Genomic DNA, 18332 nt, shown 5'->3' with positions numbered 1-18332 from the left:
CATGGTACGATTTTCCTCTTTACCCTACCTTTACTTTTTGGAATAGACTCCATTGCCGCTGTTATTATACCTTTCTTTATTTTATTTTCCAGTGTCTCTATATCATCATTATACTCAATCTGGCTCAAACATCTATCACTTTCTCTCTGAAAATGTTCCCAATTAGCCTTCTCAAATACCCATCTTCCTCCTCTTTCTTCTATACTTTGAGATAATGAAATATTAATTTTACATAATACTGGATAATGATCACTTCCTATTGTCCCATCCTTATATACACTCCAATTACATATCGCTGCCATACTACTAGACACCAGTTTAAGGTCAAGTACAGATTCCTTCCCCGTACTAACCTCTATCCTTGTTTTACTTCCATCATTTAAACATACTAAGTTTTCCTCATCCAATAACTCTTCAATTACTTGTCCATTACTATCCATCTTCTCACTAACCCACAATGCATTATGCGCATTGAAATCCCCACACCATACAATATTATTATTGTCTTGCCCCTCTATTTCCTCAAGATTATTTATATCTAATTTTCTACACGGATTGTAATAATTTATAACTACAATTCTTTTCCTTTCACCCCATGTTTCTACCACTACATATTCTTGCTCCTTTCCTATACCTAACACCCTATGCGGAATCCCTTGTCTTATAAATGTTATACATCCCCCTCCACCACCATTTTCCCTATCTTGTCTAACTGATACATATCCATATATTATAAAGTCCAAATTAGGCTTTAACCAGGATTCCTGAATGCATATAACATCTGGCTTTTCTCTTCTACTCCTTATAAATTGCTTGAAATCCTGCCCATTTGCGATCAAGCTTCTTGCATTCCATTGAAGGATTAGCATTACAAAAATGATTAACCTATACATGTTGTCTCTTGACTCGACTGTACACTGAGTTCATCCCTCACTTCTTCCCACTTTAATCCTGCCATATCTAAGTGCTGTATTGCTGCTTTAACAATAATCTGGATTCTTTCAGTTTTAGACCTGACTTCAGCTGTAGCATTTATCACCCCTGCTATGAATGTCACTATTTTCTTCTTCTCTTCCCATTTTTCCTTCTTTTCCTGGTGATCTTCCCTGCTCACCCTTTTTGTACTTTCTCCACTCTGATTCTTCTTTTCCTGCTCTGTTCTCTTAACAGCCTCAATATAAGAAATGTTTTCTTTTAATTTTATCTGTTGTAACTTCTTTTTTCAACACTTTGCATCCCCAAAATGCCACACTATGATTCCCTCCACAGTTACAACACTTTGGTCTTACTTCTTCCCCACACTTTCCATATTCATGATCACCACTACACCTAGCACACCTCCTCTTTCCTTTACATACATTAGCCATATGTCCAAATTCCTGGCAATTATAACATCTCATTGGCTTAGGTACATACTCTCTTATGCTGTATCTCATAAATCCATAATATACCTCTTTTGGTACCTCCTTTGTTTCAAACTCAACCAATACAGATTCTGTTTCTACTTTCTCCACTCCCCGTGTCATTCTTACTGCACTTTTAACTGACCTATTCTTCATTCTCAAATTCTCCACCAACTCTTTCATATTTACATTAAGTGGAATTCCATATATCATTCCCTTACTTCCGCCATTTATTTTCTCCCCCACTCTTACTACTTTTACTATTTTTATTTTTCCAACACAACTCATCTTCTTTGCTTTTTCCATCTATACTTCATTATTACATCCTACCAGTAGATTTCCGTCTCCCAAAATTCTTGCATACTTCACTTCTCCTACCTTTTCTCTTATTATTTTAGTTAACTTAAGTGGATCCATTTTTTACTCCTCCTTCTCCCTCAAATCGTACCACAACATTAAGCAATCTTATTTTAGGTTCCTTCCCTTCATCTTCTTCACTTTCCGTCCCATTTGAACTAACACAACCTTTTTTCTTTCTTTTACGACTAGCCTCCTTCTTATCCCTATGCCTTCTCCCTACTTCCTCCCAATCACTTTCCCTCCTCTCATCACTACCATTTCCCTCTGCCTCACTGTAATCCATAACCTCCACCTGTCTTCCTGCCATCCCTATCCAGATTATTGGTTTAATGAGCAACCAGAAGCTGTGAAATAGCACCGCTACCGGACCTATACAGGCCGTCGGCCGATGCTATCCCACACCACCTCTTAATCGACTCACCAACCAACAAACTCGTACTTCGTTCTCCACCCAGTGCAAAATTCAGACAGACCACAGACCTCGTTTTTCCGGGAATCCACTCTTCCTGAAGCTAACAGGCTCGTTTCCGCCCGCTCGACTACCTCAACGTCAGATTAGGACGTGTTCTCACGTGAAGAATTCAGTCTTCAAACTGAGTTTTATGAGACATTTTACGAAGCAGCAGCAGCAGCAGCAGTGTTTACCTTCACTTCCTGCTTCCTGCGGACTCTGCACCAACAGCGCATGCTCCTGTCTCCAGGCCGAAAGAGACAAGATGGCGGCCGCAGCGTCCAGGAGGAAAAGCGTCAGACTGAAAGGTTCTGCTGGAAGAGACCTGGACCCGGACCGGACCGGTCCGGGTCTGGGACTGGAGGTCACGTGACCTGGGCCCCGTTTCAGAGGCTGAGACGAAGGAAACTTTTCTGTTTCAGAGATCAGATCAGATCCAGAACTCCGTCTGAAGTCCGTTTTATTTCCTCATCCAGTCCAAATCACAGCACAGTAGCAGTGAAATGAAATCGCAACGGTTAGATCAGGGCTGCTTTCCAACTTTCACTTTAGTTTGGAGTGAGTTTCAGTGCGATACTTCAAACCTCCAGACGTCAGTGGGAGACCCGACCTCACCTGGTATCTTCTGTTGTGTAATTATTATCCTGTTGTTACTCAGCAGAGGTCTTCTGATCATTAGGTTAATGATAGTTTGGTAGGCGTGACGTAGGGCTGGACGATAAAACGATCCCGATCTGGCATCGCGATAAGATTTACGTAGACTACGATGATAAACTTTTGACCTGTTTCACTTGGTATGGATAGACCTAACAGCCCATTACAGAGCAGAAATAAACGGACAACAGCCAGTCAGATTTTGGCTTGTGCGTCTAAGTACACGCCCATTTGCTAGCAGAGCGCTGTTTGAGCTGCCGGCAGTGAAGAAAGCGAAAGTAAAGAGTAATGAGTGGAACCGACGGGCACGAAAGCGACGGTGAAAGTGAACTCGCGCTATCTTCCGAAGCTGATTGTCGATTATATGGAAGTGGTTTGGATATCTGAAAAGCGACGAAGCGCAAATAAAGACGGTCTGCAAAATACGCTGTCGACCGGTGATAACCAAGACGGGAAACGCAACAGCGACCACACCGAGAGGACGAAAATGCCGGCCCATGTTAACGTTAGTCCGTCCACGAGTTTTTCCCAACATGCTAGTGGTTCTTCTGCTGTTAGCAGCGCGAGCGGGGCTGTAGCAAAACAGCAATCGATGGTGTCGACCGTTGCCCCATATGAAAAGCGATCAAAAAGGAGCTAGGATATAACCAGCGCAGTTTCTTACTTCATAGCAAAAGACACGATGCCCCTGAACTCAGCGCAGAAAGACGGGTTCAGGGAATTGATTAAAGTGCTGGACTCCAGGTACGAACTCCCTGGAAGAAAATACTTTTCCTCATCTTTACGAAGAGTGCCGTGGGAAGCTGGAAATTCTTCGCCACAACCACGGACCTCTGGTCCAGGCGCACATCAGAGCCGTATATGAGCCTGACTATTCATTACATTGACGAGGAGTGGGCTCTTAAGAGCAGATGCTGAATTATTATGAAGCAGATTATGAAATGTAAGGTTTGGGTTTGGGATTAGTGTTGTGTTTTGTTGTTGTTTGTTTTTTACTGTAATATTTTGCACCTGCCCAGGGACTGCAGCTAGGAATGAGCTTTTAGCTAAATCTGGAACAGTACATATATTGTGCATTGTCCCTGTTAACTAAATGAATAAATGAAATGCCTATTTTCCAGAGGACCATAGAGCCGAAACGATCGGCCGGGGGCTGGAGGATGCACTCGCATCCTGGGGCCTTTGCAGAGGTTTTATCAGCTGATAAAAAAACAAGGCACTTGGTTCGCTCATGGCAGGACATTGATGTCCTGGAGTCTGTCCACAAGCCTCTAAATCCACCTGTTGACTTCACTGATGCTCTTTCTGGTGAAGCCTGTGCTGCAGCTCTTCAAGGAGACAGATGTTTTCTTTTACGAGCGTCAAATCTGATTTATCTTGAAACACAATGGATAAGAAAACTAATGTTTCTTTATTGATGGTATTAAATGGGCCCGTGACTGTTCAGAGGGGCGGTCTGTCTGGAGCACAGACCGGTCTGTAGTCTTAAAAACTCGGCCGCTGGCTGAGACGAACCAGCCGCTGCTCCTTCTACCTGGTAAGGTTACCTGCAGGCAGAGAGGAGGAGGGACTGAGACAGGCTGATTTCTAAACCTCACTCAGTATTGTGATGTCAGATATCGACTATACGGTGACTTTGCTGTTGTAAACATTGATGTTGCTGCTCTAGAAACAACATTTAGCTGTATTCAAAATACTAAATTCTAATCCTATAATTAATTAAAAATAACCAGGCAGTTATGTGCACTTCAATATTGTGTTTATTTATCACAAGTCATATGTCCTCTCAATATATAACAACGTTATACTTAGACAACCTTTGAGAAGTTAATGAAACAGTACATGTGAGAGGCCACGGCAGCAGATGATCAGCAAACACGAAGGAGGAGACTGAACAGAACGCCCACTTGAAGGTTGGAGTTTATGGTGAATATAAGGTGATGTTCGCTGACTGGAGGGTCAGTTCATCCCGATGCCTGCTAGGATGTAGCTGAGTTTGCCTTTAAAAGTGGAGAAGAGATTTGTTTAGTAGGGCTGTAACGGTTTTGAAACCCAGACCGAAAAATAAAGTCCACGGTCTCGTGTCGCGGACCCAAGAGACAGAACCGCGATACACCCTCTACACGGACTGTTGAGCTGTCAAGACAGAGCAACTGGTATATTAACAGTTACTGTGGGTCATTTCCCACCTTAGTTTAGTGTTAATTTACTTGAATCTGCTCCTCTGCTCTTCTCCCCACACTCACACACACCTAGCCTGCATCTCTTTCTGCTGACTTTCTCCGTCAGCAGTAACGTTACGTTTCATAAACTCCCCCGTGGTTCACTGTCGCTCCGTAATGCAACATTTCCTGCGTGTCCGTTGACATAATACCAGATAGCATCTCCCTCACTGTTGCAAAATGCTAAAGCGGGTTGACAAATATACTTTGGCAGGTGCAACTATACCTGTGTGGCCCCGCCAAGTAAAGTATGTTGAAAACACTTTGTAGCTATAAGCTATAATCTTAATTGTGATCAATACTCCATTAATGGTGCAGCCCTACATATTTAGTGCGGATGTGAACATTAAACACTTCATTTCAGTGGAAATGTTTTTATTCAGGCTATGTAAAGGCAAACACACAACTCTTATTATATTTAGAACAGAATATAATGCAGCATATAAGGCTTTCAAGCATTCTGTATTTCTTTCCTGATTTAGTCTTCCCTCCTCTTTGTGTCTTTGGTTGGTCTCATCACAAAGCAGTGTGTCCTATCCACTTCCCCATCTCAACAGTTGCACTGAAACACTTACGATGGCTGTTTAAGCCAAATTATTCTCTTCTTATCCCACTAATGTGCTGAGATCAGCTGGAAAACGCCCTGAGATGATCATTTGATACAAGCTCAGACACAAAGTATTGAATCTGTGTACTTCCCAGGAGGGAAACGAGCCTCAGAATCAGCCGAACGGCTCTAATTGCGAGATAATATCACCTAAAAACATGTAACCAGCCAAGTGTTAGAGCTGCGGACTCCCAAACCTGAACACTTGTTCACTGTCTGACGCTGCTTCTCTCTGAACTTTGTTTATAACATCAGCTGGTTAGCTAGCAAGCTCGCTCGCTCACTGAGGGGGCGCCAGTGACACAACACAGACAACAGCCTCCTATCAGACGACAAAGAAGAAGAGTTCTGTTTTTCTTCTTCTTTAGTGTTTATTAGCGCTCGGCAAACCGGCTGAAAGATCGCTGCCATGGTAAAAGAGCTTTTGCGCCGTTGTTTTGCCGCTCCAGTCGGGAAAGATCCTTTTGGGGCTTTTGACAAAACAAGCCCCGAGATTCTGCTCTGGACCTGCTGGATCAGACTCTCTCACTCAGACTCTCAGCAGTTCCCCTGCTCTGCACAGCAGCCACCAACCCGGTTCAGCACGCATCGATTTTCAGTCTGCCTGCTCTTCACCTGCTCAATATTCCATCCTTTTAACCCACAATAAATACTTCTCCCTTTCTGTGTCCTGCACTTGGGTCTCCTCGCCGTGCTTTAACAAAGTTATCACTTAGTTAGCCTAGCTGTGAGAATAAATAAACGGAGCGCTCTCTCTCTCTCTCTCTCTCTCTCTCTCACGCAGACAGACCATCTTCAGTTATTACCACCTGCACTGAGTCCCGTCAGGTTACAGCTGAATACAAGAATCCAAAAGTTCCACCGGAGTGAGTCAGAGATCGCTGCAAAATAGAGTCCCATTCTGTTACCAGAACAGAGACCCGAGTCCACATGAAAACCATGTAACGACTGACTTTCACCTCCTTTTCTAGCTCTGTTTGTTGGCTTCACATCATCTCTTGGCTCTCTTTCCTGCTGCACCTGAATCAGTTTTTTCCCTGACTGCCTGCTCCTCCTCTCTGTGTCCTCTGCATGCACTCTGCTGATCATACTATTTCATCCATAACCTGACTTTAGTGGAATAAACTGGTGTTGTTTGTGCTCTGTGCTGGAAACAGGACATTCTTACTGTGATGGACTATATTGATGTATGTTTTGTAATACAACTCTCACAAAATCTGCTTCTATATTTTCCTTTGTAAGTGTTTTTGATGCTATCTTACTATCTTACTGTGCTCCCTCCCTTTTCTCCCAAAACACAAGTGCCTGCTCTCACACACATGTGCTACTGCTGAGCCTGGACAGTTAGATACAGAGAGGAGCACACACACTCAGAGCTGTAGAGTTTTCACACTGTGATCTAACTTTACACTATAAAATAACACTTTACATGATGACAGTGTAGACCACCATCGCTCTAGTAATTAATGAGAACGACTCAGGCTATAAAGCTCCAAAATAATTCACATCAACTGAGCTCCTTGTAATATTATAAACCGAGACCAAACAGCTCCCACCATGAGCAGGCACGTGGCCACAGACAAGTACCATCCTTTAATGCCAGTTAAATGTTCCAGTCTCTGCAATAGGATCTGATGGTCAATGGTATCAAATGCAGCACTAAGATCTAATAAAACCAGTACAGAGACAAGTCCTTTGTCTGATGCAATAAGGAGGTCGTTAGTAATTTTCACCAGTGCTGTCTCTGTGCTATGATGAGCTCTAAATCCTGACTGAAAATCCTCAAATAAACTATTGCTCTGTAGAAAGTCACACAGCTGTTTAGCAACTGCTTTCTCCAGAACCTTAGAGAGAAATGGAAGGTTAGATATAGGTCTATAGTTGGCTAAAACATCCGGATCAAGTTTGGGCTTTTTCAGAAGAGGTTTAATTACAGCTACTTTAAAGTACTGTGGTACATAGCCTGTTGATAAAGATAGATTGATCATATCTAGTATAGAGGTGCTGACTAAGGGTAAAACATCTTTAAGCAGCTAAGAGGCAGGTTGATGGTTTAGATGAAGAAATTATTGAAGTTAGTTGGTATGTATGAAGATTCTCTGTCATCCAGGTCATAGTTATCCAACAAAGGTTAAAATCAAGGGCAACTGGACTTGGTTGAAGATACTGGAAGACGTTGGTGGCGTAGACCCCCTCCCCTGTTCAATGACGGCTTCTCAACCCTGGTGTAGATGGCTTCCTTGACACCTCTTTCAAACCATCCATCTTCTCTGTCTAAAATGTGCACCTGGTGGTCCTCAAACGAGTGTCCTCTGTCCTTCAGATGTAAGTAGACTGCAGAGTCTTGACCTGAGGAGTTGGTCCTTCTGTGTTGAGCCATGCGTTTGTGTAGTGAAGATGGATGGTTTGAAAGAGGTGTCAAGGAAGCATCTACACCAGGGTTGAGAAGCCGTCATTGAACAGGGGAGGGGGTCTAAGCCACCACTTATCCCCCACTTACAATGCTGTCCTTTCATCACTTCACAGGAAACTCAACAAACGTAACCTATTGGCCTCAGGTGAAGATACCAACGATGGTCGTTCAGTCTCGGCCACAAGTAGTCTTAACGACTGTAATGACTGTCGTCACAGCAACAAGGAACACTAACGAACCAGCGATATCGATGACCCGGGATAACGACCCCACTGAGGTTAAATAGCTGAGTTTCCCTGCCAGTCAGTCAGAACTGAAGAAGTCCTTTGGATGAGGGACGAAACGTCTTCCAGTATCTTCAACCAAGTCCAGTTGCCCTTCATTTTAACCTTCGTTGGATAAGTTAGTTGGTAAAGATTGAGGGAAGCAAAACAGTCTAAACATGTATCTGGTTCTACAGCTGTTTCTAAGGTTCCTGAGTTAAGAGATAAGTTGGTGCCAGTTGAGGGCAGGTCTTGGTGAATTTTGTCTCTAATAGCTAGAATTTTATCATTAAAGAAGCTCATGAAGTCGTAACTACTGAGAGCTATGGGAATACTTGGCTCAATAGAGCTGTGACTCTCTGTCAGCCTGGCTACAGTGCTGAAAAGAAACCTGGGGTTGTTCCTATTTTCCTCTATTAATGACGAGTAGTACGCTGCTCTGGCATTACGGAGGGCCTTCCTATAAGTTTTAAGACTATCTTGCCAAATTAAACGAGAATTTTCCACTTTGGTGGAACGCCAATTCCTCTCAAGTTTCCACGATATTTGCTTTAATTTGCGAGTTTCAGTATTATACCATGGAGCTAACCGTCTTTGTTTTAGTATTTTCTTTTTTAGAGGGGCTACAGAGTCGAGTGTCATTCGCAGCGAGCCTGCAGCACTATCAACAAGATGATCGATTTGGGAGGGACTGAAATTAGCATAGGAGTCCTCTGTTACTTTGTGACTAGATAATGAATTTAGAGCTGATGGAATCGCATCCTTAAATTTAGCTACAGCACTATCAGACAGACATCTTGTATAGAAATTTTTGCCCAATGGCGTGTAGTTCAGCAATACAAACTCAAAAGTTATCAAACAGTGGTCGGACAAAGAGGGATTCTGTGGGAACACCACTAAATGTTCAATTTCAATACCATACACCAAAACAAGGTCGAGGGTGTGGTTAAAACAGTGAGTCGGTTCATGAACACTCTGAGAGAAGCCAATGGAATCTAACAAAGAGATAAACGCAGTACTGAAGCTGTCATTCTCAACGTCCACATGAATATTAAAATCTCCTACAATAATAACTTTGTCCGTTTTAAGGACTAAAGTTGACAAAAACTCTGCAAATTCAGATAAGAAGTTTATCCCTACAGTTTGGTAGGGATATTGAAATACTACATTTTAATATGAATGTAGCTATCTATTTAGGTTAGTAAAGCTTTCTAAGGCCTACAATAGAGAATGTAGTCATGTTCATGTTCATGTGAGTTTTCAGCAGCCTAAATGGTTCAAACATTATTTGAGCACATTTTATGGCATGAATTGAGTTAATTTAGAACAATGTTTGGAACACTTTTGAGTGTGTTAAATAAATTAATCTCATTTGGCAAGAAGTTTTTTCAAAGTGAGGGAGAACGGCCCGAGTCTTTTAATGTGGAAACGCCGACACACAGCCGAGCTGAAAGAATAAGGCTGATATTTTCATACAGCTCATGAGAACACTTTTTATCAACGCATTATTATAGACTATGGCTGTTCATTTAGACATTGACACTGTCAGTGAATTTCTGTCTCCCTGCATGTGTCAGATGCAGGCGTGCTACTGTCGTATTTCTGAAGTGTTAAAGTTTAATCCTCGTTCGTAAAATATGACGCTCTGCTGACAGTGGACTTGTTTATGTCTGTGATTGGTCGTCTGCTGCTAACGCCGCCTCTTTTATGTGAACGAGCTCCCGGCTAGATTGCGAAACCCTGGGTTGTCTTACCGAGTTGATAACCAGCTTCGTGGTAACACTTATCCCGATCGCGATTGTTAGGGTTAGTGAAGCCAGATAACGAAAACATATCCTGGGTTTGTTGAACTCGCTTCGTGGTACATGCCCCAGGTGTGTGTGTGTGTGTGTGTGTACTATTTAGTGATCCAGGTCACTGTACAAAGAACTCACCCTCAGATTTGAGACTGACTAATTGATTTAACTAACTCATAAGAAATAATTAAAAAATTAATAACTGACCACTAGTAATAATTGTTGTGATTATTAAGCTATACCCAAGGAGTCCCCACAGGGTTAGGGTTAGGGTTAGGCCTATTGTGGTGCAAGTCCATGGAGGAATTTATAGATGAGGAGGAAGATTTTGTAAGTGATGCAGGACCTGACTGGCAACCAGTGAAGCAGCAGTAGGGTAGGGATGAAGTGCTGCCAGGATTTAGTGCGTGTTAAAACTGTAGCAGCTGAGTTATTGGAGCCTGTAGAGGGCTTCGCAGGGCACACTGAACAGGACACCATGGCAGTAATCAAGATGGGACATGATGGAAAAAGTGGACGAGAGTCTCATCCACAGTCAGTGAGTGAGGGCTGGAGCCTGGAAAAGTTTTTGAGATAGTAGAAGGCAGATTTGGTGATGTTTTTGATGTGAGACTGGAATGAAAGGGTGAGTCCAGGATGACTCCCAGGTTTCAAACTTAAGGGGATGCAGAGATGGTGCAGCCATCTACCTCCAGGAGGATGTTGCCAGCCTTCTTCAGCATCGACTCTGGAGCCACCACCACGAGTTTAGTTTAATTATTGTGAGTTTGAGGAAGTTAGCAATTGTGCAAGTCTTTTTGTCTTGTAGGTAGTTATCAAGTGGCAAGGGTGAGAGCTCGGTTGAGGGTTGGTTGCTGATGTACAGTTGTGTGTCATCAGCATAGCAGTGGAAATAAAGTCCATGTCATCTAGCCAAGGGGTAGCATGTAGATATTGAAAAGAAGGACTCCACCAAGTACAGATCCCTGGGGAAAACCATTTTTAACTAGCATCAACGTGGAGCTGAAGTCTTTGAAGGTGATATATTGTTTCCTGTTGAAGAGATGGGACAGGAGAGCGCTGTGCCAGTAAGGCTAATAAGTTCTGAAGGAGGGTGTGTGAGATAGTGTTGAAGGCTGCAGAGAGGCAAAAGAAAATGAGTATACTGATGAGAACGCTGTCCACAGCAATGAGAAGGTAATTTGTGATTGGAGGGGTTCAAATAGTTAATGGTGGAACACATGGTGCTGGGCAGCCACAGGTCTTTCCAGGATTTTATTGAGGAAAGGTAGATTAGAGATTGAGCGGTAATTGTTTCTGTTTCTGGGTCCAGACTGTTGAGGAATTGATGATGCTAACCATGATGCAACAAAAGGAAGACATAACATTTTCAGTACAAATTAAAAGATTTATTATTAAAATCTTTAACACAATATCTTGCTGTCTTTGTCACTTGTTTATGTCATTGCCAGCCTAATGAAACCTGTTGGCAATTTGAAAATTCACTACGAATCAAAATTTGGCATGGGTATGAATACATTTGGTCTAACTGTATTTGTGAGGACTTTTAAAGATTGAGGTCTTCTGTAGGAGCCCATGGGCTTAGAGCTGCAAGCCACAGACAGGAAGTCTGACAAGACTAACACATTGTTGGTTTTGCTCTTTTCCTGTTGAGTGTAATAAAAACAGAGTTTATAATGTAATCTAATAATTCCATCTGTATTGTTTAAAGGGAACATCAGTATGAAAGTGTAAAATCCTTGACTGAGCTGATGGGGGGTTGTGAGGCAGCTGAGATGAGCTCCTTGGAGGTCCTACTCTGCTCCCTGAGCTCCTTCCTCTTCAGTCGGCCCTCCTTCAGCTGCAGAAACACCCACGTTATAATAATCCAGCTCAATGTCCTCCTGCCTGCCCGGCTTCTGCCCCCTGCTGGCCTGGAGAGACATGACAGCACACATGAGAGTTAGTGCATCACTCCTCCTCTTCTTCAGGTCAGTAAACACAGACCGAGTGCTTCATCTCAGTCCTCTAAACAACAGACATGTGTCAGTACCTTATAGTAGAAACAAAGGGCAGCGATCACCAACAGCAGAGTCAGCGGCAGGACGACCACTTTGATGAGAAGACCTGTTGGATCTGATCAAACACATGGACAGACATCACATCACACAACATCATGAGTCCATCAGCTCCTGTTAAACACAAACTGTAGTGACCTGAAATCTCCCAAACCCACTTCAGTCCGTCAGTAATCAACAGATATCTGAACGCAGAATCTGGAGGCAAGAGACAAGGTTTTGGTACCAGAAGCGTTCTGGTTCTGGACCAATCACATTTAAGCAGGCTTTGGGTTGGTGTCTGATTCTGGCTTTTAGAAATAAAATTTTATATGTGGGCTGTTGTGGACATTTCCCTACCACACTAGGATCTCTGCATCTCGGAGTGGGGTATGCATATCTAGGTTTTGCTCACTGACTCCTGTGAGCAGCTCCATACTAACAACTCTGCAACAGAGCTTCAGGGTGTCGGTGGCTTCAAAAACCGACCCCTGCTTTTCCCAAATGCAAAACCCAAAGACAAGATGGCTTCGGCTAGTGCTGGCTGTGGGGACATGGTGGAGGACCCTGATGCAGGTCTTACTGCTTAGTTTAGCTAGCTCCCTGTTCGGGAGGAGGAGGGTGGCGAAGACAGTGAGAATGATGTCAACATACAGCAGATCTCCTCGTTATTCCACAAATATAACAACAAAAAAACACCAACAAAAACACTACAAGTAGCACAGAAGACAGTGGAAACTGTTTCCAGGGGAATCTAAAAAGGGACGAACACACCGGGCATGGCAGGGCCACGCCACCAAAACGTACATGTTACCTTAGTTTCCAGTGCGTTGAGGCCTCAGGGCCACCTGACATACCTGACGTACCTGACATCAGTCACAGAATCAGTCAGAAACACAACATCCTTGGAAACTGTCAGCTGATCGTGTTCAGTCAGTTTGGACGGATCATCTTTTCCAAAGCTGCATGGAAACAGTCAGTGTGACGTTTCAGCTGCTCTGCTTCAGCTTACCTGAGACAGTGAGAGACAGCCGACGGCTCTCAGAGGAGAAGTCATGAGAAGAAACATGGAGGTGATAAACACAGCTGTAGCTTCCTTGGTGGGCGGACTCTGCAGCAGGAAACAGGAAGTGGGCAGAGTGATTGACAGCTGGCTGGGTGTAGTTGTGTGACGTGATGGAGGAGGTGAAGGCGAGCTGGAAGGAGCCTCCTGGGTACTGTGGCTGGATGGAGCAGCTGATGGTGAAGGTGGAGCCCCTGAACACCTGAAACCCCTGCTGCTGGGCCTCGGAGACCCCGTTCACGGAGGAGGACACAGAGATGTTGGGCTGAAGCAGCAGGTCTGTAAACACAGATGATGAAAGGTCTCATTCACCCTCTGTTCATGACACAACTTTATTTTGAAAGGATGAAAATCGAATCCCTTTAGCGTTACAGACGATCAGCCAGTTTTCTAAGGCCTCAGGCTTACAGTTGAACGTAGATAAATGTGAAATGATAACCATACATGATTATCCTCTGCAGTCACTACATAATATAAAAATTAAGAAGCAGGTTAAATACTTGGGAATTGTTATCTCCAAAGGGAAAAGAACAATTGGCTATATGAATACGTGGAATCAGACAAATGTAAGTCAATTCTAAATAGGTGGCTGCAGAGCGACGTCACAATCTTAGGAAGGGTTCTACTTTCTACAACGGATAGTTTGTCCAGACTCATTTACCCGGCTTTCTCCTTACCCATATCAGTGAGTATGATCAAAGCAGTGAATACAATCAATTTTAACTTCATGTGGAGAAATAAATTCCGTTATATAAGGAAGACTGACATGGTTAAAACTATGAAGATGGCGGTATGAATGGGACTGATTTTGATATCACATGTTTTTTTATTGTGAGTTTGTGCAGTCCTTCTGGTGTGATATGTGGAGCTGGCTACAGTCCAAGGAGATGGTGTCGTCACCACTGACAGTAGAGTCAGTAAACAAAATGGCCCCTGAAAAAGGAAGTGATGTCACAGGTCTGACACAGGTAACAAACATGGAGCAGAACGATGACAGACTGTAAAAGGAGGGACTGGATCCACCTGGTGGGACGTCCCCAAACACAGAGACAGACAGACAGACAGACAGGTTCCTCCAGGTGTGTCCTGTCAGGTGAAGCTTCTAGAAACAAGCCCACCTCTCTACACTTTAGGACGTCACTGTCCTGGAGAACTTTACAGTTCAGTCCAATGGAAACCACTGAGACACTGAGACAGAGGAGAGGACACACTGGAGACATTACTGTCATACATGATGTCATAGATGATGTCACTGATGGGCTTACCTGAGCAGGTGAGATCCAGGATGGAGGAAGAGGAAGATGATGATGCACACTCCCTCAGAGCAGATCCAGACTGAACACAGTCAGACCTGATCCACCACACAGGTCTGACTGAGGACTCCTCTCTCTGTCTTACAGAAACAGCAGAGCCACAGTCCAGCTGTCTACAGACAACAGCTGCTGTCTTCAGGGTCCAGACAGAGTATCTCCCTGGTCTCCAGTCTCCCAGATGTTTCACCTCCAGTGTTCCTGCACAGAGACTGGCTCCTCCCACCAACCTGACATCATCAGGCTCTGAACAGAAACCAGAGAGTCATCAGTAAAACAATAAAGTGAGTTTCATCAGAACAGAAATGAACCAAATCAAAGCTGCAGCTCCTCTTCTACCTGAGCAGGTGAGTCCAACAGCTTTTCCAGGTGAGCAGGTGTTTCTAGCTGAGCCTGAGCTTCTACAGTCCAGGAGAGCAGACTCATGGCCTCCACACTGGAACTCTTTGGTCCACATCGGAGCCTCCACTTCTCCATAGAGCGCCCCCTGGAGGACTGAAGGAGCCCCACAGCCGAGCTCCCTACAGACCACCTCTGCATCCTGCTGGTCAAAGTCAGCTTCACACACTGAGGACCACCTCTGGTTAGACTGGTTAGACTGGTTAGACTTCACCTCCAGTCTGCCTGAGCACAGACTAGTCCCGTCCAGCAGCCTGACAGAGTCTGGAGAGATAATAGAAGATGAAGTAGAGATAAAGACAAAATAAAAACATGTCATGAAACAACAATTCAGTGATTCAAACTTGACTCAGCACAACTCCAACATCAGTTCATCATAGGGTTGAGCGATGTGTACAAAATTTCCATCGGACAATGTTTTTTTTGTTGTTTTTTTATTTTATTGCATTTGTACCGTTAAAAATACATAGAAATGACAATTTTACTCATAATAATAAATAAAAAAATGTATCAAACTATATAATGTGCAGGAAGAAGCATAAAACCCAAATGGGCTTAACTAACACCTCCACCTATCGATATAATCAGTAAACGTATTTTAGTCAAGTAAAAACAAAACAAAAAATAACATACGAAAAAACATTTTACTACATAAAGTAATGACAAATCAATAATAAATAATATATGTATTATACATCAACAAATTAATTTATTGCAACAAAAATATGAACATAGTATAAAAGTAAGTTCATTTCTATATTGTAGTCTTATGTGCATGTGTTCACTCGTACAGACTTTACTCGATTAAAAACTCGCCTATGACATTCAAAGTCGCAGTGGAAATTTTACAAGTACGGAACAGGTAAAGAACACACAGGGTGCAGATGTTGGTTTAGGTTGTTTCATAGGCTGCGTCATTAACAAGCCCACAAGCAGCTCACCTGCTGCCGTGATAACGGGTCTCTGGTGGAAACATACGAAAAAAAAGACAAGTTCTGAGTCTTCTAGGCGACTTTATGAAACTGCTGATGGAGAAAGTGGAGTAGACGGGCGAGGGGAGAACAGAGAGAGGTGGGGCAAGCCGGTGTGTTTACCTGAGGTCTAGGCATCTTGTGTGTCTGTGTGTGGGGAGGAGAGAATTCCAAGGAAGGTTCAATTCAATTTTCAATTTTATTTATATAGCGCCAAATCACAACAACAGTTATCTCACAGCGCTTCTCATAAAAGATCAGGTCTAGACCGTACTCTATGATGCTATTTACAGAAGCCCAACAGTTCCCACCAAGAGCAGCACTAGGCGACAGAGGCAAGGAAAAACTTCCTTTTAAGAGGCAGAAACCTCGAGCAGAACCATGGCTCAGGGTGGGCAGCCATCTGCCTCGACCGGTTGGGGGTGAAGGAGAGAGAGAGGGGAGGGAGGGAGAGAGAGAGAGACAGGGAGAGGGAGGAGAGAGAGAGAGAGAGAGAGAGAAAGAGAGGGATAGAAGGAGAGAGAGAGGGGAGGGAGGCAGCCTACACAATATACACACACAGAGGTACAGACAGTGAAGGTGATGTTGCTATAGACTAAATGAAAAATGGTACAGATATTTATAGTAGTGTTAATGGTAACAGTCGTAATGTTAATGATTATAATAACAATAATAACAATAGGACTAGTAACAATAGTCGTTGCAGCAGAGGGTGTCGAGCAGGAACACGGGGGCAGCAGGTGACCCGCAACCACAGATCCAGACTCCACAGCTCCAGAGCCAGAAAACCTGCAGGAAGTGATAGGAGGAGAGAGGAGAGGGACGAGAAAGCACAAGACTACCAGAAAGGGGAGAAGTTGTGTTAGTAACATGCAATAATGGGATGAGGTTGCATACAGAGGGAGAGAAAGTAGAGGAGAGAGGAGCTCAGTGCATCATGGGAAATCCCCCGGCAGTCTAGGCCTATAGCAGCATAACTAAGGGATGGTTCAGGAATAACCTGAGCCAGCCCTAACTATAAGCTTTATCAAAGAGGAAAGTCTTAAGCCTACTCTTAAATGTGGAGATGGTGTCTGCCTCCTGAACCCAAACTGGAACCTGGTTCCACAGGAGAGGAGCTTGATAGCTGAACGCTCTGGCTCCTAGTCTACTTTTGGAGACTCTAGGAACCACAAGTAACCCTGCATTCTGGGAGCGCAGTGCTCTGGTGGGGTAGTAAGGTACTATGAGCTCTTTAAGATAAGATGGTGCCTGACCATTAAGAGCTTTGTAGGTAAGAAGAATGATTTTAAATTCTATTCTGGATTTTACTGGAAGCCAATGCAAAGACGCTAAAACAGGAGAAATATGATGTCTTTTCCTGGTTCCTGTCAGAACACGTGCTGCAGCATTCTGGATCAGCTGAAGAGTCTTAATGGACTTTTTCGAGCAGCCTGATAATAAGGAATTGCAGTAATCCAGTCTAGAAGTAACAAATGCATGGACTAGTTTTTCTGCATAATTTTTAGACAGGATGTTCCTGATTTTCGCAATATTACGTAGGTGAAAAAAGGCGGTCCTTGAAATTTGCTTAATGTGAGACTTAAACGACATGTCCTGATCACAAATAACTCCAAGATTCCTCACAGTGGTGCTGGAGGCCAGGGCGATGCCATCAAGGGAAACTATATCTTTAGATAATGCGTCACGGAGGTGCTTAGGCCCCAGAACAATAACTTCAGTTTTATCTGAGTTTAACATTAGAAAATTACAGGTCATCCAGGTTTTAACATCCTGAAGGCACATTTGAAGTTTAGCTAACTGATGAGTTTCATCTGGTTTGATCGATAGATATAACTGAGTATCATCTGCATAACAATGAAAGCTTATGGAATATTTCCTGATAATATTGCCTAAAGGAAGCATATATAAAGTGAAGAGGATTGGGCCGCGGACAGATCCTTGAGGAACTCCATGACTAACTTTGGCATGCATGGAGGACTCATCGTTAACATGTACAAACTGAAATCGCTCTGATAAATAGGACTTAAACCAGCTTAGAGTGGTTCCTTTAATGCCAATGAAATGTTCCAGTCTCTGCAATAGGATCTGATGGTCAATGGTATCAAATGCAGCACTAAGATCTAATAAAACCAGTACAGAGACAAGTCCTTTGTCTGATGCAATAAGGAGGTCGTTAGTAATTTTCACCAGTGCTGTCTCTGTGCTATGATGAGCTCTAAATCCTGACTGAAAATCCTTAAATAAACTATTGCTCTGTAGAAAGTCACACAGCTGTTTAGCAACTGCTTTCTCCAGAACCTTAGAGAGAAATGGAAGGTTAAATATAGTTCTATAGTTGGCTAAAACATCCGGATCAAGTTTGGGCTTTTTCAGAAGAGGTT

At 43.3% G+C, this 18332-nt stretch overlaps 1 protein-coding gene across 1 annotated transcript; it reads right to left on the bottom strand.

Annotated features, from left to right (window-relative positions):
- Positions 1-16959: 16959 nt before the first annotated feature.
- On the bottom strand, positions 16960-17856 carry LOC119913273 (the record flags this gene model as incomplete). Its single annotated transcript, XM_038732671.1, has 1 exon — positions 16960-17856. A coding segment is annotated over one exon (897 nt), but the record flags the coding sequence as incomplete, so codon positions are not given.
- Between the last annotated feature and the right edge of the window lie 476 nt (positions 17857-18332).

This window comes from Micropterus salmoides, unplaced genomic scaffold, assembly GCF_014851395.1.
Source record: "Micropterus salmoides isolate LMB-PRFRI ecotype aquatic unplaced genomic scaffold, ASM1485139v1 Ms_hic_scaffold_2, whole genome shotgun sequence".
Taxonomy (NCBI): domain Eukaryota; kingdom Metazoa; phylum Chordata; class Actinopteri; order Centrarchiformes; family Centrarchidae; genus Micropterus; species Micropterus salmoides.
This window is presented reverse-complemented; position numbering and strand designations above follow the sequence as displayed.